Raw genomic sequence first — 24,506 nt, 5'->3', positions numbered from 1 at the left:
TTCGTGTGAACTCGGAACGTGCGCCCAACTTTCCGGTTTCGCGATCGCCAAGTGGAAAACGAACTGTACTGTTCTTTACCTTCTTGGAAGAAGAGTTCTACCGGAAATATACGAACTGCACTTCGGCGGTTTCCGACGGCAGTTCTCCTATTAACACAGAAGACTTCTGGACTAGTTCTTAAGCAAAATAGAGTCGCCCACAGCCGATTTTGGCGTTCACTTCATTTATAATTTATCAACTTGAGGTATATATTAAAAATTTCATGGCATGCACCTGCGAGGAAATGCATACTCTTTTCAATGGTATTTGTTTGATATTTAACTTTTCTTCTCGTTTAAACATCAACATTATTAAGACGCGCGTAAGCAAACATAACATTTTTGTGTCGGCCTGGTGGGATCGAGATGTTCTTTACAAATACACATCACCTGTCTTAATACTAGGTTCTGAGAGATCAAGGTGTTTATTACAAAATACGCATCACCTGTCTTAAAGCCAGGTTGTGAGGGATCGAGATGATCATTACAAATACACATCACCTGTCTTGATATCAGGTTCTGAGGGAGGGAGCTGTTCATCACAAATATAAATAAACAAGTTAATGTCTGGCATCATTTGATGAAAACATTCAATAAAAAATACGTTTATTTCTTCCTAATGCAATTACTTAAGTTTAACTATTTACATACATTAATTACACATGTATGATTCCTCAAAACTATTAGAAGTGTATTGACAAGAAAAACTACGACCAACATTTCTAAATCATCTTATAATTGTTTGTAAGACGAAACTAAATTAAGAAAAATAATAATAATATTTTAGCGATGGTTGATCAGTTTTGTCAACTTTAAATTTCTGTGTATAAAATAATTCTAATATTGAATACATGAGCAAAAATTGCTAACGCTGCAAAAACTTCAGCTAGGGTAGCTCATGCGTATTTCCTGTTTCAAGTCTTTATCCCATAACACATATCGTCTATCTTGATTGATTTTCGTTCAGTGAAACATGCGCAGAATCAGAGTGACGCGTGCACGTCACAGCGGAAGGTCTCCCTATCTTAAGGTCATGTAATCTCTGGGAGGTGCAGAGAATTCAGAAAATGTCGTGGATTTTAAATGAATCCACATCACAGACAGTGAAGTCTGAAACTTTACATGAACTCGATCATATAGTTTGAAGTCGAAAGTGTAGAAAAAATAAACATCAGAAATTAGAAATGAGCTGAATCCTTAATTGTCTCCAGTTTACTGCTTGGCCCGTTCTGAGCATGCGCACTAATGCGCAATGAAACTCCGATATGGCTTGTTAATATACATGTACTTTCTGCATGCACGACAAAAAAATAACTTTTGGCCTGTACATCGAGGCATGTGACTGTTGGCCTACATATTCAGAAAAAAACGAATACTGTATGAGTGTATAGAAAACCACACAGAAAAACAGTGGTACTCTCTACGGCGGTCTATACACATCCTTATGCTGCATATATATACAGAAGATTATTACGAATGCATATATTTATTGTGTATATACGGAAGGTATGAGGATGAAGCATTTGCACACAAAGATATTGAATATTTACGTTAGATCTAACTGTGTACATATACAGAAAATACGCTGCTGTGCATATAACACCTTGCGTGTACAGACAATGGGATGATGCATATTTACAGACAACTTGTACATATATCTACATGTTTATGTACTACCGTTAGCAATGCCTGGATTTTTTTGTTTCATCATCGGGCTTAACGGTGTTTATGGGTTCATCGCCTGTCTGGGTGTGTTTATTGTTTCGCCGCCTGTCTGGGGCTGTTTATTGTTTCGTCGCCTGTCTGTTAGCGTTTATTATATTATCGCCTGCCTTTTTGCATTTATTGCATCATTGCCTGACTTAGGGTGTTTAATCGCTCCTCTTCGGGTTTCATTTCATCGTCGGTGTGACGGTCTTCATGGTTTCATGGTCTGTCAAAGGGTGACCATTGTTTCATCGCCGATCTGACGGTGTTTATTGTTTCGACACCGGTCTGACGGTGTTTATTGTTTCGACACCGGTCTGACGGTGTGTATTGTCGACTCTCATCGCCGATCTGACGATATTTATTGTTTCATCGCTGAGTTGGAGGTGTTCTCAAGTTCTCAATCTGCACCTCAGCAGAGGCTTATTGTAAGAAACCAAAATGTAACGTAAGTCACGACCCCAGGACCGTTTGTCACAGGAAAGAATATATAACGATTTCCTCTTATATAGATGACCTAGGTTTCTTTCACGCAGGTGTTTTTCATCCGGTTTCTCTCTAGGTATCGTTCATTCGTCGTCAAGTTCATCATATGTATCTCCAAACTTTGTTCTCTGAGTATTGTTCAAACTTCCTGTTCTTCCTACATTCCCATACAGATAACACCCAGTTCCATGCTATGAAGTCGCAACGTATGGCGACAGTTAGAATTTTGCTTATCAATGGCATGTAGCGATTTTCCTTCCTACTTGTAGGCATCAAGCGGTTTACAAAAGAGGACTTCGTCCATCACGAGTTTTCCCAAATCAGTCCAAAAGATTTATTCACGTGTATATTGCAGCGTCCTTTCTCATTATGGAACATGACCCTTCCACTATTTCTGTCTTTCAGTGCCATTGTTGATCTCGTCTCCCAGAAAATACCTCGCCTTGCCTTTGTACAGTTTCTGAATGCAGTAACGGTGAATGAGTTGTTTCCCTTCTACTGACACCGGTAACTGTAAAATATATCAGCTTATACAAATTGTAAAAACAATCAATATTTAATTGAACTTGGCAGCATTAAACTAAATTTTAATTGCATGTTGCAATCCAGATCACCTTACACTCGATAAAACGTCTAAGAGTTTAAAGAGGTATAAAAGAGTGAGTGAGTGAGTGAGTGAGTGCTTGGGGTTTAACGTCGTACTCAACAATTTTTCAGTCATATGACGACGAAGGATATCTTAGGGTGCATGTACGTGTAATGTGCCTCCTTGTAGCAGGACGGGTTTCCACCGCTCTTTTATTTGGTGCTGCTTCACTAAGATGACTTACCGAAGGCAAGTAAGCTGCCCCGCATGAGCCATTATACCGATACGGGTCAACCAGTTGCTGCACTATCCCCTTCATGCTGAACGCCAAGGTATAAAAGAGGTAAAGAGGTAAACATATTCACTTTCAATGTCACGATTGACACAGCCTGTTAAAAAGATCAAGTTAGAGTGGAATCACCAGGAAAAGCGTTATATCATCGACTACACATACCCCTATTAACACGTGTTCCTTATTCAGGACTAAAGGCTCTACTGTAATGACTGTGCGTGCCATTATTACATGGAGTGAATGTAGAGTTAGATATGTTTTCTGTGTATTATTTGATATCTATGTAAGCTAAACGAATGATCTGAGTTTGTATGTTGCATAATGCATGTGATAAATAACTCGATGATGACTTATAATTTTGTTGTGCGTTAAGCTATTGTAGAGTAAAGAAGATATTGTACTTTGTCCATGATAATGTTACCGTAGAAACTATACTTAAAGTAAACTAGAGAAAGCTATACACAACACTGATTTCGCCTGTTTATCTCTGCATAAACTCAGTCAAACCACGTTAATTAGAGTGCAGAAGGTGGAACTATGTAAACACCATGAGACGCATGGCTGATGTGCTCACGCATGCATACACCTGCTGACAGATGCAATTCATATGAAAGTACAGCTAATGTATGCATTACACGTAACATGCAAAGGCACCAAGCGAAGCGATCTGTAGTCATTCAATGATGGCAGTTTGGCAATGTGTAGTCCCTTTAGATCACACCTCTCTAACTGGATACCATGTCACACAACTGACACGGCACAATCATCTGATATAATCAGCTCTGTATGTATAGTATGTACAATATCTATGTGACACTCAAAAATATTTGGGAAAAAGTAAACTTCTTGTTGACAAAAGTTTCAGTTCCATCATACATATGAGAGTCACCAAATACAAGCAGATCTTGGGCCTATCGCAAAACATTACGAACGACACAAATTCTTGGAGTAAACAATGAAAAAATAATATAGATCAGGCGTGTGCAAGTAGGGAGGATGTGTATGGTGTGGGTGTGGGGAGGATGTGTATTGTGTGGGTGTGGGGAGGATGTGTATGTGTGGGGAGGGTGTGTATGGTGTGAGTGTGGAGAGGCTGTGCAGGGGTGAGGGTGGGGAGGGTGTTGAGGGAGGGTGTGGGGAGGGTGTATGGTGTGGGTGTGTGGTGTTAGGTGGGGGTGTGGGGTTATCTCTTTATTGAAGTTTACACAAGTTATATGTAGACCGCCATGTCTTAGCTAAAGCCTTATTATTTTGACCAATGATATTGTCTCAATGTTTAATTTTCCGCACAGTAGCTTGATGCAGCTGTTCTCTTTTCGAGTATTTGAACCTAACCAATTCGATTTGACATACCGTGAACATCAGAGATTTTAGGTCACTCGTCCAACTTGGCATATGATATTTGCTTGTTTGACATTTTAAACATGATCGTTTTTTTACGTGTGAATATTCGGGATTACAGCAGCTTACAGTTAATTGCTGTTACTATTGTCTTGTATTCTTATGAAATGTTTGAACCTAGTTGCATGGACTACTGGACGCCGGGTCTTATCAAATGTGTTTTATATATGATTAGAACGTTATTAGTCCATTATAAAAGGAAAATTTTCTGAACGTATCGATTAGGTCGCTTGGAAGGGAAATATAACAGAAAAGAATGAAAAATGTGACGAAGGCTGAAATAAACAGACTACACATAAAGATTGTTGTTTAGAAAGCTTCCCTGTCACATCTATTAAAGTTCCCATCTTTGTGGTTTGGCATATTCTCTGTTTTATTACTTCCCCGTTTCATTAGATTAGATAATATTTAAAATAGGAACTATAGAAACGTAAAGTAAGAAATAGATCACCCTTCTAAAAAAATTTCCACTGTTAAATTTCTTGCGCTATGAAAATATTTTTGTTCATTTGGAACTGTTATATATCAGCCTTATGATTAAATTCGTATAAAACTTTGGGATGTTACTGAAAAATTTTCCCCGCTTGTTGCATGGGGATTGACACTTTTCTATTGTTTCCCGAAACAAGTACTGTTGACTGATTATTGTCACCTCGGCCAAAAAAGTACAATAACAGTGGAATCTCCAAACCCAGTTCCTTCATTGAGCCTGCGCATCGGGGGTTTGAATATGGGTAAATATGCTGGTCTGTACAGTCACACTGTACAGTTCACACAGTTTCATAGAAATATGCGGTAGGAATAAACCCATGCTCAATACTTATACAGGGTACAGACTGAATATGTTTCTCAATGTGACTGAGATAAGTTACATTAAGTGACAGTGTAGTTGTGTGGAAACGTTTTAACCCTGAAACTTGATACTTGACCCTGTGGTGTGTAGTTACTAATACTAGTATGGTAAACACGTTTTGGTTTTACGAAAAAAAAAAATAAAGTGACAGATAAGCGTAATGTTTGAGTATGTAAACAGAATAAACCCTCATACAAACTTAACAAAGTTAATGGCGAATAATCCACTGAGCGTTCCCACACTAGCATGATGTGATATAACCTAAAAGCACCCCCATCAGACTCGCTCTGCAGATTGCAATGGGTGGTTCGTTTGATTTATTCATTCATTTATTTATTTTTTTATTTATTTATTTATTTATTTATTTATTTGATTGGTGTTTTACGCCGTACTCAAGAATATTCCACTTATACGACGACGGCCAGCGTTATGGTGGGAGGAAACCGAGCAGAGCCAGGGGGAAACCCACGACCATCCACAGGTTGCTGACAGGCCTTCCCACGTACGGTTTGTTTGATAGCGATAACGGAGAAAAGCAGCACCCTTATGCTTGGTATGATAGTGAACTGTCAAATGACAACAATATTAAACTGTTACTTTGTGTTATGGATCTGATGAAGATCACTCCGTGTAGGGCATAACTTTCTTTGATGATGTTGTTCTAAATGTTGACACAGGCTATACATGTAGCGATGACAGAAGCTATCAACCAGGGATAGACCGATGCTATTAGCATTTGATGCTTAAACAGGTAGGACAGGGAGTAATACCTATACATCCAGTACAAGTCAGGCAACTTACAGCGGTGTACAAATACCCCTGACGTGAATTTAAATAGCTTATCCTTCATTCAAAACTTTCCAAGGCAAGACCGTGCATAACTTTAACGGTCAAGATGCACAAACAGCGCAATTTGATTTGGGAAAGCTAGGACTACATCTTATGTCTGTCTCGCGAATATTTTACCATTAGTCCTGCTCTTCTATATAGCAGTACGGCAAGAATAGAAATATAGGCTTTGCTACCAGTATGGGAGAGGAAGCTCTTCATCGTGATGCAAGTAGTCTGGCAAACATCGATATAAGTGTGGAGAATTCGGACTACGGCACTGTCACCAACGGTAAGTCCATAAGACAAATGGAAAGTTTTAAAATAAACCTATACAAGCCTGGTTAAAAGATCTTTTTGTGATGGATTTAATCTTATGACACATAAGAGTGGTGGTTCAAGTCATATTAGTCCTAGGCCGTCTTGGTATCTGTCGTATTCACGTACAGTCGCCTTGTTTGTCTACGTTAATGACACCTCTTTCATTTGGACATAAAGCTATTTGAAATTAATAAACAAAAAAGAATGCAATATGTTCACACGTGCTTCTCTGTTAACAGATAACGCCTCTGAAACCATGGCCCAACCTCTCTGGAAAAGACTCTTCCCAAACGGATTTAAATCAGAGTTGAAACAGATTTTTGCACTGTCTTGGCCGGTGGTAGGACTAAAATAATTATACTTATCTTTATTTGGTTGGTGTATTACGTTTCATTTCGAAACATTTCACTTGTTAGACAGCGTTCAGGGTTTGGGGTGAGACAACAGAGCACATTTCGGCAAATCTTTCGTGACGAGACAGCACGAGTTAAGTACGGACACGAGACCTCATTAGTCGGAACAAGTTGCTGGCTACAACTTATACAACGTAAACCGTTCACATTGTGATGACAACCACAAAATTAAATTTTACAGGAATGAAGTGCTATTTTAGTGTTGCATGATATTTAAATACATTAAAAACGGACTCTTGTGTGAATGAAGATGATTTTCACATTTTTGAAGCACGTAAAATATCCATATCTGAAGTGAGACAGTTTATCAAAAACAGACCTAAAACCGAAAGGCAACCCATCATTATGTTGGAACTTACTCAGTCCCCCATGAGTATGACATAGGCTGTAAGAAACACAGACGCATCCCTCACGTAAAACACAAGCAAATGCACCCTAACTTAGCATGATACGACCACAGGCAAGCTAACATTATCTTATCAGTGCAATTTTCACCCTTCTTTACCCATGTAGATACCCGCTATCTTGACTGCAATAATTCCATGACAAATGAAAACGCATTCCAAACAACCCACGATATATATATATATATATATATATATATATATATATATATATATATATATATATATATATATATATATATATATATATATATACAGGATTTATTTATTTATTTATTTATTTGATTGGTGTTTTACACCATACTCGAAAATATTTCACTTATAAGACGGCGTCCAGCATTATGTTGGGAGAACATCCGCAGGTTGGTCGCAGACCTTTCCACGGACGGCCGGGTAGGAAGCCAACATGTATACACTGGGGGGGGGGGGGGGGGGGGGGTGGAATTTACATTAAATTATAAAGACTGCTACGAGAAGCACACTAAACGTTTGACTTTGCCGAATAATTATCCCCATATGGCGATATTTGCGCGATCTTGTCTGATACCGCTTTAGCCAATAACACTACAAGCTTATATTGTCAATAGGATACCTCCTAATATGAGAGGTGAACCATACAGTTCCAATAAACCGCACCCCTAAACTCACAGCCGTAAGGGTAACTCTCATTGTTAAATATATCTTACGCCGCACACGGTTCATAGGGGATAACTTTTACGGGCCAGTAACTGTAAATACGGTTGACAAATAAACAAAATAAACGGTAACACCACCAGATAGTTCGTATTTTAGATAATAAATGTTAACAGTTAAGTGTCAACATAATTAACATCTCTGTGTTTTGTATCCAAATTCTACTTAAGCCATGGTGCTAGGGGGCGTGTACTTTGTTACTATTTGCACGAAGAATTGGAATAAAACCCTAACTGTGGTAATCTGACAACAGGCCCCATTAGGTATTTATGGTGACCATTTGACAGCTATCACACTCGTCGCTGCTCTGAATTGACTCTCTGTGCTGTACGTGTTTTACAGTATCAGTATAATGTAACTGTGAGGTGTCATGTCTCGTGTATTTGGCATGATATTTCAGCGGCGGCAGCACTTTAGCGACATAGACTCGCCCTGACACGAGATATAACATACGTACACATACCTACTGATTCTCCATCGTCGTACGACTGAAAAATTGTTAAGTAGGACGTTAAGCCCCAAGCATTCATTCGTTCGTGAATTTGGTGGGCCCGGGATCAAACCAGGGTTGGGTCATACATAAGACTTAAGAAAATCGACCGTTACTGCTTTGTCACGGTCGTCAACACTAAGACATTACAGCCATGACACAGAACTGGTTGGCCAGTATAATGTGACTGGGTGGAGTTTCACGTTTGGTGTCTTCGGCATGACAATCGGGAGGTGGGGAGGGGGGGGCTTAACATTAAGCGGGTTAACTTTAAGCGCCCCTCTGTACTGTGCACAAAGTCAGCCACATGTCCATACATGTAACCTGGGTTAACTTTAAGTGCCCCTCTGCACTGTGCACAAAGTCAGCCACATGTCCATACGTGTAACTTTGGTTAACTTTAAGCGTCCCTCTGTACTGTGCACAAAGTCAGCCACATGTCCATAAGTGTAACCTGGGTTAACTTTAAGCGTCCCTCTGTATTGTGCACAAAGTCAGCCACATGTCCATAAGTGTAACCTCGGATAACTTTGAGTGTCCCTCTGTACTGTGCACAAAGTCAGCCACATGTCCATACGTGTAACCTGGGATAACTTTGAGCGTCCCTCTGTACTGTGCACAAAGTCAGCCACATGTCCATACGTGTAACGTGGGTTAACTTTAAGCGTCCCTCTGTACTGTGCACAAAGTCAGCCACATGTCCATAAGTGTAACCTGGGATAACTTTGACCGTCCCTCTGTACTGTGCACAAAGTCATCCACACGTCCATACGTGTAACTTGGGTTAACTTTAAGCGTCCCTCTGTACTGTGCACAAAGTCAGCCACATGTCCATAAGTGTAACCTGGGTTAACATTAAGCGTCCCTCTGTACTGTGCACAATGTCAGCCACATGTCCATACGTGTAACTTGTTTTAACTTTAAGCGTCCCTCTGTATTGTGCACAAAGTCAGCCACATGTCCATACGTGTAACCTGGGTTAACTTTAAGCGTCCCACTGTACTGTGCACTAACACATATGTGCACATATATCTACAGAAACAGATCAACTGTTTCGCTGGAAATTCAGAGACGGCCACAGGGAAACAAAGCTTAGTGATCTGTATATGTATATGTATGTGTTGTTATTACGTCGTACTCAACCGCTTTTCAATCATGTGACTACGAGATGTCATTCGGTATGTGCAAGTTTGTGGCACGAGGATTCCATTCGGCCAAAATGCTGCCAAAACTGAAGTGTAATGTTGAAGACATCAGGCTTGACACCTCATCAAGCAGTATCATACTGCCAACCAGTCATGTCAGCAACAAGTTACATTTTCAAACACGGCTCTTGTTTGATTCCCGATCACCCGACATCGAAGCGTATTCTTTAATCAGTAAGACACCAGAGTGGGTTTAGAGATCCATATCTTGACCATATCTAATCAATGCCCACACCAACAATAGCCTTAACTTGTCAAAGACAATGAAGAATTCAGGTGCAATTATCGTAATGTCATTTTTAACCTCCAGTACTTGACAGCTTTGTTTAACTTCATCCTGGGTCCTATCAGCTTAATATTCTGTGGACATTTGGGGCGATATGAACTGGACGGGGCGGCCTTGGCTATCTCCGTGAGTACTGTCACACAATACTCGTTATTCATTTAAGCATGTCATCTTTACATGCCGATTATGTATCTCTTAAATACATCATCATTCCTGTATGTTAAATATTACAAAAGCATACACTATCTCTTTCTGGTATTGTCAGAGGATTTATTTATTTATTTATTTATTTATTTATTTGATTGGTGTTTTACGCCGTACTCAAGAATATTTCACTTATACGCCGGTGGCCAGCAATATGGTGGGTGGAAACCGGGCACAGCCCGGGGGAAACCCACGACCATCCGCAGGTTGGTGGAAGACCTTCCCACTTATGGCCGGAGAGGAAGCCAGCATGAACTGGACTTGAACTCACAGCGACCGCATTGGTTATTGTCAGATGAGTCTTGTCAATAAATAACAGGCCATATTTATGGTACGTCTCACGCATGTATGTTGACATTAATGGGGAACAAATTAAATGTAAAAGTGTCAGAAGAACTTTATCAAGCCGTATATATGTGTATAGAACCACAAGATAACCTTATCAAGCCGTATATATGTGTATAGAACCACAAGATAACCTTATCAAGCCGTATATATGTGTATAGAACCACAAGATAACCTTATCAAGCCGTATATATGTATATAGAACCATAAGATAATCTTACCAAGCAGTATATATGTGCATAGAACCACAAGGTAATCTTATCAAGCCGTATATATGTGTATAGAACCACAAGGTAATCTTATCAAGCCGTATATATGTGTATAGAACCACAAGATATTCTTATCAAGCCGTATATTTGTGTATTGAACCACAAGTTAATCTTATCAAGCCGTATATATGTGTATAGAACCACAAGATAATCTTATCAGTTCTGTGTCATGTGTATAGAATTACAAGATAATCTTATCAAGCCGTATATATGTTTATAGAACCACAAGATATCTTATCAAGCCATGTATATGTGTATAGAACCACAAGACATTTTTATCAAGCCGTATATATACAGAAATTAATTATGTATATCTGCGTGTCTGATTTTCCTGGGGTGCTTTTCATGTTTTTCTTTTCGTCGCCAGTTGCTGAACATAACGGGATTGTCTATATGCACAGGACTCTGCACCGCCTGTGACACGTTATTCGCACAGGTATTTCTGCTTATAGCATGATCAAAGTAAAAGTTTTTCTGAACAAATATTGGCTTGTGAAGAAGATGTATTCCGCCGTTAAATCGTGTTCATTTTGGTTTCGAAAATATATAATTTAATGCATCATATTGATAATGGTGATATTATTATTATTTTAGAATGAACGTTATGAAGCAAATGATCTTAGACGTTGCTGTACATTGTTTGAGCTTCAAACGTGTCTGTATAAAAAACTGTCCTTAGATGTATATGTTTGTCTGTGTAATGAACACCATTTTAATGAACGCTCCTGATTCATCTTAACCTTCCCTATGAAAGTTTTAAAACTCTGACAATTTGCACATTTACTACTGTTTTTGTTTACCATTAAGGCATACGGCGCTAACAGCAGACGAATGTTTGGGATATATTTCCAAAGAAGTATGTATTCTTAGAAGATATCTACTAATATATGATTAGAGACCAATACCCGAATTTAGATAAAAATTTGTACACACGAAGCTAACTAGCAGTTCTTATTATTACACCATTTAAATAAATTGGTACTCTACTCGAACCCGTAAATCTACAGAAATCCCCCAATTTTGCGTTAATGCGCTGGGTGTTTGCTTTCCATTTTCATTGGGATTTTGAATCCTGATTATTAGTTCCCTGGAATGCTATGCATGTATGTACTGTACCCCATATCACAACTAACTTTAAAAGTGTAATTTGCTAATTTGTTATGATTTTGTTTTCACTAATACAGGTTTACTGATAATATCCCTCTCCTGCTTTCCGTGCTGGGGTATACACCTAAACGCCGAAAGCCTGTTGCTTGTACTGGGTCAAAATCCTCAAGTGGCAAAGTAAGCGACTTGTATAGGTATATCACAAACACCTAATCTGTCAAATCTGAATACTCTCAGATAATCAAGTATAGTCTCGAGCCTTGTAAATGTCGGTCTGTATTTCCCAATTTGCAAGTATCCTGACTGTATTAAAAACTGACCCTTGACGAATTCCAAGCTATGTGGTGAACTTAATTCTCTGTTTTCTGTGGAAATACTGAACATATTTTGTGTCGAAAATGGCTTGATTGTCTATAACGCTAGCTAAGTGAACTGTACAACTTGTTGATGGGAGTAAAGCTTATGGTCTTGTTTTCTTCTCAGGATATCCGCAGATTATCTCCTCTTTTTTATGCCGGGCTTGTTGGTACGTTTTTCTTAATCCTTTAATGTTTGTTTCCTCAATTTTCATAAAAGCATTAAAACTATGTAATTTTATGTTACCTTGAACTAAACATTTTAACATTTGTACTTTCACGACAGTTTAACAATTTTATTTGTTTTCAACATGTATTTTATTTGTTCTTTTTTTTAAATTTATTTGGTTGAGTTCATGGCTTTAGTTTGGGGTTGGAAATTAAAAAATAATATTGTTTAAGTAAAATATCATGTAAATGCATAATGGTTAAGTATTGATAAAAAAAAAACTCGGACCGGATGTGAAGATGTAATGTCCGTCAGAAATACCTAATTTTATAATGTTTTTGATTTTAGTTCTTTTTTTATGATATCTCTTGCGCTTTTTCTTTTTTATTTCAGTTCAATTTTTGGTTTCAAATTTTCGTCAAGTTTTTGCAAAATCAGGTAAGCATCCACTTGGTTGAAAGAACTACTTGAGATTTTCCAAAAGTAGTGAGCGTTTTAGTATCAATTCATCATTTTGCGAAGTATAGTTAGAAATCAGAAAGGATCCCGACATTGTCGGAATTAAGTGAACTATCAAGAAAAGATGGGTACATACGAAACACTTTTTTCGTTATCTCAGTCAGCGATGATGTAACAAAGTCTTATTCCATCCGACAGAATAAAGTCTATCCACCTGTAGTTATTGGAGGGCTAGGTAACATACTGAACGCATTGGGGCAGTACATAGCCGTCTATGTCCTAGGATATGGAATCAGGTAAGGCGTACATGTATACGTCAAGCATGTGGCATGTTAATGTAAGACCATACTATCTGGACACTGTAATGTCAGCTATGCTATTATATCTTTTAACGGGATACAATTATTATTTTGTTTCTTTCTTTAATTGGTGTTTTATGCTGTACTCAAGAACACTTAAATTCTACTACGACGGCCAGCATTAAGACGGGAGGGAAAGCCACGACCATCCGCAGGTTGCTGGAGACATTCCCACATACAGTTATTTATATTATCATTGTTACAATATTTTTGTAAATATGAAGGAAATATATTTTCGCTTAAAATTAATGATGTATATATTACTATGAATGTTACATGATATAAGCATACGACTTGTAAGGCACTTGCTGCGACCTTTAGGTCGACGACTAATGTGATAGTGAACTATCTTAACATATTGTCCCCAACCTAAAATTTGATCACTCTCATAGTGAAAACTTCTTGAGCATGGCGTTAAAAACCAAATAAATATTGGTAACCCGCGTTTTTGGTCCATTCACTGCTCGCCTCACTGCTCGCCTCACCAAACAACGCGGTAGTGGGTTCATACATACTGAAATGTACTACGGTTCCCTTCAAGTTTAGAAGCTAACGGGAAAGTATGAAATTCCCACTAAATATGTAAATTTTTGACACAGATAACAAGTAGTATCTGACAATTATGTTGATGTTGAGAAAGAAGACAAATTCAGAAAAAAATGCGTGTTTTTGAAAGTCCTCTCTGGTCCTATATATAAAGGTCTGCCTGTTACCTGGAGAAGTTTGCTTGTTCCCCTGGCTCTGTCCGGTGTCCCACCACAAGGCTTGCTGCCGTCTCATAAATATTCATGAGTAGTCACATTAATTAATTAATAGTGCGTTGAAACACAATACTAATGGAAATTTGCAATTGCTGCTATATCTCGCGTATCGGATTCATTATGTTGTCTTGCACTCCGACCCCACGTTAATTAAACTGGACTCATATTTTATAAATAAAAGGGTGTCAAAACATTTAACACAATGACCGATCGATAGCCAGACAGACAGACAAACAGAACAACCGGCTTACATAGAGCTGCTGAGTCGCAGTTAAAATAGAGAAAAAACAAACTCGATTAAAAGAGAAGTGAGTTTTAATATTCCTACTGTTAGCAACAAACTTATGCTTTCATTTCTTGTTTGAATTGCTTCTTGTTTGTAGAAACACTTATACTTCCTTGTCTTTGTCCCTTCACAGAGGTTCGGCAGTGGCACAAGCCCTGGCATTTGCTGCGATGAGCTTCGCAACTTTATTCTACATCATATTTAGTGGAACGTACAAGAAAACGTGGCCAGGTATCGTATGTGACACAGCTAAGTAAGAGATATTTTTATACCGTTAGTTCACGCTGACTCATTTTACTCTGCACGTCGGAGGGTTTACCTGCAGCATGGTGATGTCGTGGGTGTTTCCCCACGCTCTGACAGAGTTCCTCCCACCATAATGCTGATCGCATCGTATATGTGCAATATCACATATTATATATGTTTATATAAATAAACATACCTTTGTAAAATACTTTTAAAATTTTGCTATGTGAATGTTACCAAGCTGACGATTTGTATGTTTCTGTTCCATTCCACACAAAACTAAAATTCGCTGTATTTATTAATTTTGAATTCTAGCAATGTAAGTAAAAACCATAACCCCATCATTTGTTCCGCCGTAAACGAAGAGTGTCAAGGCTTCGATCTCTATATTGTAAACTGTGAATAGCTTCACAATTGCTGGTATATTTTGTCAAATCTCACCTTGAGCATTGTTTTCTGACGACAGGTTGGTCTTGGAAGGCATTAGAACATTGGGGACTGTTTCTGCGACTCGCAATTCCAGGTCTTGTCATGATGGGTATTGAAATGTGGAGTTTTGAGATAGGAATATTTCTCAATGGTAGGTAGCCTACTTAGATTCACCTCACGCAAAAAGAACCGTATAAAAAAGCTGTTCATTCTCTAACAGACAACATTGAGGCATTGGTGGAACTAGGTTATGTCACGTTATTTTATTTCGTATTCGTGAAAGCGGCTATGTGTTGTTGTAGTACTGGTTTCACTATAAAAACCAGTTTGATAAATTGACAGTATTTTTTTCTCTGACGGAAGAATGGATTGTGTTATTTCTGTAAATTATTATATTATGTACAGCTGACTTGTTCAGTTATTCCTCCAAAACGTTTTTGTAACGGGTTGATGTTTCAGTCACTACTACAGAACGTTTATATATCGGGTTGATGTGTCAGTTATTCCAACAGAATGTTTTTGTAACGGGTTGCTTTGTTCTCCATTACACAATATTATATTTCAATGGCGTAATCTATTTTAACATCAATCAGCAAGTATAATACTATTTGAAATGTAATACTGGTATTATATTTTGGACATGTAATTTTAAGCAAACAAAATGTATCATGTAAAATCGACTTTCTCATCTATGCTGTAATGATTTTAATGGTTTGCTTTTATTTATTGTGTTGTCTGATTCGATTACTAAATTTGAAAAATGTTCTGTGGTTCTCCTCGCTCTATTCAGGACTCCTCGGAGAAGTAGAACTGGGTGCCACTTCTGTGACATTTCAGATAGAAGCCATCTTGTATATGGTAAGCTTGCTGCGCCAGATCACAAGCATTGTTTCGGAGTTAGGCATTCTGTATCCATTTGCCCCTCTTCGCGTTATCTCTGTTGTTATGGTGATAATTTATTGGACTGTTGTATAACGCCATAGCGGAACTCAACAACGTTGACATTAGGCAAGTCATTGATGAATTTTTCTACGTGTGACGTACACGCCGTACTGTTAGAGGATATATTTGCGATCATAAAACTAACAGTCAACATCAGCACAGGAATCTACAACTTTCGTGTCCATTGCCAATATTTAGCCAGTACCCTTGGCCAGAGAAAAGTCAGTGTGCATTTTTGGCGAGACAAATTTTTATTTAAGCATTTAATTGAAATCAATACAGTCAAACAATTAGTAAAAAAAAAAGAAAAAAAAAATGATGATAAATTATCATCGTTCTGCTTTTATGTTTGTACCCATTTAAATATATATCATCTGATATTGTCCTTTCAGATCCCACTGGGGATTTCTTTATCCTGCAGCATTCGTGTGGGTCAGAACTTGGGAGCCGGAAACGCCAACGCAGCAAAAACGTCAGCCAGGGTCGCTCAGGCGTTTGCACGTAAGATAGTCTGCATTGATACATACATGTATACATTGTGCATGGTCCTTTATGAGTGGAAAAATTCGTTTCATAATGCAAGTCAGTGCGAATATAAAGATGGATAACAGATCAGTACTGATATTGTATGTATCCGGAACATACAGCAAATGTGCAGAAAACATGACAGTCTATTTGGGCAGATACACAGCACTATACAGACTTCCTGATACTGCATAAATACACTAACATTTTTCTATGTAAGATTGTATATATCCATAAAAACAACACCAGTATGCTGTATATATACAGAAGGCATGACATCTTCCTGAAAATTGATTTTGTATGTGGTAAAAATATTCCCAGAAAACGTTGAATGACGTTGAATGCCTTGAGTTTGGATGCATACATTAGAATGTGAAAGTATAAACATCAACAATTACAAATATATATGATTGCATTTCTAGAGAGCATATCTGATTCTGTACCGTGATAGGACTTCGACGTTTATGTTGCTTCAGCTCGGCGCTATAATGTGTTCCATTTTTGATCCATTTCCAGTGGTTGTTTTCGTGGTAAGCGCTGTTTTACTTCTGTCACTGAAGAATGTGCTGCCGGTTGTGTTCACAGAGGATCCGTAAGTCTATTTATCACCTTATGAGTAGGTTAAGTATACCCAGACGCATACACCGTTTAACTGACACAAGCAAGTATGTACTTTTCATGTTTTTACTTAGTACTTAGCCATTTTTCGGCCATATAACGACGAAGAGCCATTAGGTGTGTATACACACATGTACATTGTGTCTTCCTGTGGCAGGGCGAGTGTATGATGTATCATGCCAAAGGCACGAAACATGAAACCGGATCAACCAGTCCCATTATACTGACACTGGGCCAGCAAGTCCTGTTTTCTTGCTCTAACCTCTAACACTGGCTACTTCGTAATGTGAGTAGTATACACGTGTTACACCTAATGCTTATGTAGTCAAATCAGGGTACATAGACACGCGCTATTTCTATTTCTTCACATGTTTATAATAAATAACTGAAATATATTGATTTATTTTTAATATTTGATCGTAGGGCTGCAGACAAATTTGTTTTATTTATTTATTGAATTATTTTATTGGTGTTTTACGACGTTCTAAAAAAGTCTTGACTTTTACGGCGGCCATCATTATGGTGACAGGAAACCGGTCAGAGCCCGGGAGTTGCCATCTACTCTCCGCAGGTTGCTGGCAGGACCTTCCCTCTTAAGACCGGAGAATAAACCAATGTGAGCAGGAATTGACCTCATAGCGACAGCATTGGTCATTGTGCCAGATGAATTTGATCTCATGTTGCACCAGAGCAGAGACTGAGTGGAAAAGATGCGTAAAGGTAGCCTTAGTCGCGAGTTCCACCAGCAGGTTAAATGTCACCTGCTGTAAGCTATATAGTGATTTCCTCATTGCTATCATTTGAATTATGCGTTTTCTCCGTATTAAAAACTTTCGTCTGTTTTTAAGTAGGCATCCTCCAATCTTCTCGTATGTATTGTTCTCTTTTACCGTGGTTAAGCTAGTTTTACCTTCAGGTATTGTCCGATTTACCTTAGTTATCAATTTCTTCTTAAGTATCGCCCAGTTTCACCCTGGGTGTCGTTCATTTGTCGCGTATCGTTCATTTCCCACTATTTATCGTCTGTATGACGTACCACTTCTGACATTAGACCGACTTTACTACGATCATGTTTTCGTCTTCTGTAAAGATAGGACACAATCATTCAGTTACTTTTATTTTGCAGTGACATTATTGATCTCGTCTCCCGGACGATACCTCTCATTGTCTTCATACAGTTTCTGGATGCCATAACGGTAAATGACTTGTCTCCCGTTGACTGTACTGGTAATTGTTACAGACTAAAGATGTCTAGTATTCAATTCCTCTGCGCAAAAGAGAAGTTGAATGAATTACAAATTGTGCTGGAATAATTTCTACCTGGTTATCCGGTACACAAACACAACCTTAATCATAATACAGTCCAGTGTTTGAAGAAATTAGCAACATACAGTGAAATGTTGTAAAAAGACATTGCACGGTGCAGATTTTAAAAAAAGTATGCAAATCATGCAGAGTTTGTGGGTGCGGGGGGGGGGGGGGATCGGCTGGCTGACACTCCACACCTTCCGGTTCTCTGTCTGCCGATCTAACATTGGACAATTTTTCTCCTGTTTGAATTCATCTGTATCTCTGTGCAAAGGCTTCAAGTTAAAGGTTTCTGACAAGGGAGCTGCATTCGATAGAGTATTAAAATTTCCTCCCCTTATAAAGCTGACATGAGTACATCGTTAAAATCCAACAGAATAAGTAAAAGACACAAGGCCAGCAACGTGCGTTCGATTAAAAGCGAAAGGTGTCTGAGTTTGTGGGATATTTTGTATTGAGATTATAACACCGCGGCATATACTTTCACCTTGTGGACATGGATGTCCATAAAGATGTCTATATGTTAACAGGCCACAACCATGGGAACACTCCGAGGCTGCGGACACCAGCTGGCAGGCGCCATCTTCAACTTTATCGGCTACGTCGTTCTTACCGTGCCACTGGCCGTTGTTTTGATGTTTGTGGTAAAAGTGGGAGCTCTGGGTAGGTTTATCTGAGTTTTCTCTGTAAACAGTGTCAAAATAAAACTGTACACACAACATTCCTGCAGCCGTTACCGGGAGAGACAAACTTCCACGTCCCCGACATAAATGACAGTTTCTGTTGAACAGTGGATGTCATATCAAACTTATCTGGATCAGATAAGATGCGATAAGCGTGTAACGCCTAACATATCTGAACAATATTCCAGTGAACCAGTGACTGTTATGTGTATCGCCTGGCATATCTGAACAATATTGCAGTGAACCAGAGGGTGTTAAGTGTAACGCCTGACATACCTGAACAATATTCCAGTGAACCAGTGACTGTTATGTGTAACGCCTGGCATATCTGAACAATATTGCAGTGAACCAGAGGGTGTTAAGTGTAACGCCTGACATACCTGAACAATATTCCAGTGAACCAGTGACTGTTATGTTTAACGCCTGGCATATCTGAACAATACTGCAGTGAACCAGAGGGTGTTAAGTGTAACGCCTGACATACCTGAACAATATTCCAGTGAACCAGTGATTGTTATGTGTAACGCCTGACATACCTGAACAATATTCCAGTGAACCAGTGACTGTTATGTAAAGACAATACTTAAGCAGTGAAAGTTTTATCCAAATCGCTACATGTAATACCAGACTACAAACGTGTGGAATATACCAGTGAATCATTGAACATTGTGTGCAATATCAAACTTGTGTACGGAATATAGCAGTAAACCAGTGACTGCTGTCTTCAATACCATGCAGGCTGATCTGTCAAATGTAGCAGTGAATCAATGGCTGTCATGTATTACACAACCCACGCATGTATGTACAAAGAAATAAGCTTTGGCAATGTTTATTACTGATTGACGAATACGGTAAACCGACCATACCAGCTTGTATTCATCAGGGGTAAATCATGGGCCGCCTCCATTACCATACAAGTGTGTTCATTGTACAGAGCTAAAGGCTATATTAAAACGAGAGTGAGTGAGTGAGTGCTTGGGGTGTAACGTCGTACTCAACAATTTTTCATATGACGACGAAGGAATCTTTAAAATGCATGTAATGTGCCTCCTTGTTGCAGGACGGATAGTGCTGCTGCACTGAGACGACTTACCGAAGGCAAGTAAGCCGCCCCGCCCGAGCCATTATACTGATACGGGTCAACCAGTCGTTGCACTATCCCCTTCATGCTGAACGCCAAGCGAGGAAGTTACAACTTCCTCTTTTAAAGTGTTAGGTGTGACTCGATCAAAGATTGATCCTGGATCTACCGGTCCCGAAGCGGACGCTCTACCAACTGTGCTATCCGCGCCGGTATATATATATATATTAAAACGAGCCTGTAAATCATTATTACATAGAGTGTATATATATTACATACACATATATAGTGGATTTATAGATGCCATTAACTGTGTCTTATCGGATATTTATTCAAGTTCAAGGGACCGTATATGCTAGATGATATTAGATACACGCGACTATCATAATTTGATTAAGAGTTGCAGAGGTGAGAACATGTCTAACTTGATCGTGCCAAGGGCAAATAAAATGCACGTGAAGTATATGGCAGCTGTGAAGCTTGATTAAGCCATACACAACATGAACCAGAGTGCAGGAAGTGGGACTTTGTAAATACTCTGGGACCTACAGCTGATCTACTCAGACGTGAACACACATGCTAACATGCAAGCAATTCAGATGAAAGTAACACTTACGCGTGCATTAAATATATAACACAAGGACAAAGAGACGCCAGGCCAGCCAGCCATAGCAAATCAACGATGACATGGTTTTACTAAAACTGTTAATTTGCAATGTTAAAATTGTAACATTCACGGATCAATGAAACGCATCTTTTTGAATCAAAGCAATTAAAAACTGATAAAGCCCGAATGCAGTATAAGAGTTTACATATCGATGAAGACGATGAGGCCATAGATGTTATACAGATGTATTTTCCCTGCATTACCTCCAAAAGACAAAATACGTAGAAATAGCTATGGATATTGTTAATGGAACTCTTAAGTGATAATTAAAATATGCGTCTATTTCGACCTTACACAGGGTTTTGGTTGGGACTGTGTATGGGTATCACTGTTGTATCGGTGGTCTACATAATCTGGATGTTCAGGATAAACTGGGAAGCAGAAGTGAGCAAGGTAAGTCGGGTAATGATGTGGGTAAGAAACCACACAATCTATATCATGTCGAAAACGGTAGGGGGCGGGGAATATGGTGAAGGAGGGGAGAAGTAGCCGGGTTATAAAAGCCCAAAGCCACAAGCCGAGTTGTAAAAGCGAAAGAAAACCCGGTAATTTCAATGCAAAGAGATAAAGTTATTAAACTGGGTGAATGGAATAAACAGCAAGATGGTAATCCAAGATGTGTAAACAGAGAAATATAACTCAAGAACGGACATGTGGTGTACAGTAAAAGTGAACATTTTTTATTTATTTCATTTTTTGGGGATACTCAGGAATAGTTCCCTTATACCGCGGCAGTCAGCATTATGGGACGAAATATACGTGAAAGAAAACGCAAAAGTGGAAACATATTATCCATCGGGCTGTTGAATGTAGGACTTACATTGGCAGTTTTAATAATGTGGCGTGTAGTCATTAAATCAGTATTTGCAAACCATGATGCCAATGAGTATTTGTCATGTCACATTTGCGTCTTCAGGTTATACTGAACTTTGAAGTTTACCTCGCCCAAACAATAGTGTTTTTGCGTGTAGGAGAATTCAGGTTTTCGTGGCATGGGCATAAAAAGCTTACCTTTTCTTTGAAACAAAAAGATGCACTCATTTATTCAAAAGCAAGCATGTTCTCACTTATCACTCCTTTAATGTATGATGTATGTGTCAATTTTGATTTGTCTTTTGCTTTAATGATGCACTAATAACATATGCTACATACCTTCAAGGAAATCAAATTACTGTCTTTCAGGCACGAAAGAGGGCATCGGAATTTAAACGGAAGAGAAATAATACGGAAAACACTCCACTGATTTCGGAACGCCAAGGTGCGAGAGCGGCAAGAAAGTTGATTACTTTTTTATTCGTGTTATTTGTTCATGTACACATATCAAGATAATATTTTCTGTGACATGTATGTAAGGAAATGTCCACAGGAAATCACGAACAATTGGTTTAGAACTGATTGGCCTTTTATGAGTAATTCCTTAGGTGAGAAGAGTCTCGCTAAGTTCATCTCTGTTTTTCATGGTACTTTTATTACAGAAATATCATATAATCTAAAACAAAATAAACAGTTCGATTTTTCCCCACGTTAAATCCGTAAACAAATCCTTACTAAAATGTTGACTTGATTTCCTGCATGCTTTATTTGACACACATCCTTTTTCTTTTAGACATCATCTCCACAACAGAGGAAACAGAAGCGTTGGTAAGGAGTACGCTCTATCTGAGTAGCAGTCTGGAAATGTCGATGACTGAGAGTGTGGACACGTCTCTGACATCCCATCACAAGGCCCTGCTCACCTTGAAACGTATTCTGGCTGTCCTGATAACATTGGCTGTATTAGTCGGCTGTCTGTTGATTCGACTCTATGTGCCGCTACCGCGACAAGACCAGCTCTGGAACTCTACTCTGCTCACGGTTGTTGTCAGTACAGGAACATAACAGCACATTTTTTTCCACAGGAAATAATGTGACGAAAACAACACGTCCGCATGAAACAGTGACTTGACAAGGAATGCTCGTTTACTACATTGCTTTATTCAAGAATTGAAATCTCCAACTGATTTGTTTTTCCCTGTTTAGCTGGCTGGCAATAACGCTGTACATCAAAAGACCATCACACTTTTGCATGAACAACTTCTGGTATTATGCTAATGTATCTTTTGAATTGAGGAAAACTTTGTGCACAGTGAACAAAAGAACACGGTCATAGCAAGTACTAGTTTATTGCAGTTAAAATTTTTCTAGCAGGACAATCCCATTGCACTCAAAGATTTTTGCATACTTGGCGTAGACAAACCGGAGAGAGCCGCACGGGCACTGAATATTAGTTATTTCCAGATAACCTCAAATCCACTCAAATGTGTGTCATTTATCCTACATGTTGAAACAGTGGCTGTTTATCAGCCCACATATTGCTAGAGGGAGCAACTTTCGGTCCGGCCTGCTGTACCGAGACACCAACGTGATCTGACCGATATATTATTGGGCCACTCTACAGATTTTGTACTGTATGTCAGTTTATATGATTGTTTCATACAACACTAGCGTACAAACTTTTCAAGGTTTCAAACAGTGACTGTGCTTTGAGTGTGTATGTCGGGCTTCCCGTTTCATTGGACTGGTATTCCGAGCTGACGTCAACTAAAAACAAATCTCCAGCCCCATTTAACAGCAAATAATAGCATCAACAAGTATCCTAATATAACACGGACTGAATTCAGCTGTTTTTCCACAAGTTTTCATTTCTCTGTACTGCCACCTGTTTGCACTGATTCTCTAGCATTGAGTTAACTAAGTATGCATGAACCTACATGAACAATCAGAGGAAACGGAATGTATTACTTCCCAATAACGTTAAGTGTCTGACTATCGCTTCATTGGTTGTCATCTAATTAAAACAAGCATCCGGAGCACTCTAGCAGCTGATTACATAGAAATGCAACACATATTAGAGCGGCTTGCTGTAGAGATAAGACGCTGACCCAGTGAAACGTCAATAAAGATAAGAACAAGTAAACTGAATACAAACTTAAGTTAGCCTGCTCATTCTGAAAGTGACTGTAATTAAATCCGAGTTCCAGAAGCTTCCCTTGGTTGGTGTATAGGGAGTTGATAACAACACTACATCCCGTATCAGAATAGTGTGTCATGAAAGTTTTTAAAAAAAGCAGGACGCATAAAAATAAGAAATAAATCAATTGGAATAAAAGGTGAAGATAACGCATGCTTTTACAAAGTGTTTGCAACAAACAATACTGTAAACATGTAGAAAGTGTCTTCAAATCCTCATCTCGGAAGTGCTTTCAAACCCTGGGTATTCCAGAATCTGTCCTTCCTTACTCTAGCAGTCGATTACATAAAAGTGCAACCCATATTAGAGCGACATGCTAAAGAGATAAGAAGCTGGCTCAGTGAAACATCAATAAAGATAAGAAAAATAGACTTTGGATACAAATTAAAGATAACCTGCTCATTTTAAAAGTGACTGTAACAAAATCCGAGCTCCAGAAGCTTCCTTTGGTTGGTGTATAGGGAGTTGATAACAACACTGCATCCCGTATCAGAATAGTATGTCATGAAAGTAAAAAAGTCTAGGACGCATAAAAATAAGAAAGAAATCATTTCGGATAAAAATGTAGATAACGCGAGCTTTTATAAAGTGTTTGCAAGAAAATTTTCAGAATTTCAGAATATTCCCTTGCTTGGTGTATGAGAGTGTGCTTAAATTGTGAAAAAGAAGGTGTTCATA

General features: G+C 38.7%; 1 protein-coding gene across 1 annotated transcript; it reads left to right on the top strand.

Annotated features, from left to right (window-relative positions):
• Positions 1–6,393: 6,393 nt before the first annotated feature.
• On the top strand, positions 6,394–22,696 carry LOC135469793 (multidrug and toxin extrusion protein 1-like). Its single transcript, XM_064748391.1, has 15 exons — positions 6,394–6,484; positions 6,753–6,853; positions 10,029–10,130; positions 11,190–11,258; positions 13,112–13,209; positions 14,417–14,550; positions 15,032–15,145; positions 15,785–15,852; positions 16,329–16,437; positions 16,978–17,053; positions 18,206–18,275; positions 18,918–19,050; positions 21,117–21,211; positions 22,001–22,076; positions 22,425–22,696. The coding sequence occupies exons 1-15, from the start codon at positions 6,394–6,396 to the stop codon at positions 22,694–22,696; spliced, it is 1,608 nt and encodes a 535-aa protein (XP_064604461.1).
• Positions 22,697–24,506: the final 1,810 nt, after the last annotated feature.

Source organism: Liolophura sinensis, chromosome 7 (assembly GCF_032854445.1).
Source record: "Liolophura sinensis isolate JHLJ2023 chromosome 7, CUHK_Ljap_v2, whole genome shotgun sequence".
Classification (NCBI taxonomy): Eukaryota; Metazoa; Mollusca; class Polyplacophora; order Chitonida; family Chitonidae; genus Liolophura; species Liolophura sinensis.
Note: the sequence above shows the minus strand (reverse complement) of the source record. Positions and strands in the feature narration are given on the sequence as shown.

Excerpts from the sequence above, each read along its gene's own strand:
- LOC135469793 (XM_064748391.1), top strand. The coding sequence starts at position 6,394 with ATGGGAGAGGAAGCTCTTCATCGTGATGCAAGTAGTCTGGCAAACATC. Across the intron at positions 13,210-14,416 it reads GTCCTAGGATATGGAATCAG|AAACACTTATACTTCCTTGT; the intron begins GTAAGGCGTACA and ends TCTTGTTTGTAG. Across the intron at positions 21,212-22,000 it reads GGGAAGCAGAAGTGAGCAAG|GCACGAAAGAGGGCATCGGA; the intron begins GTAAGTCGGGTA and ends ACTGTCTTTCAG.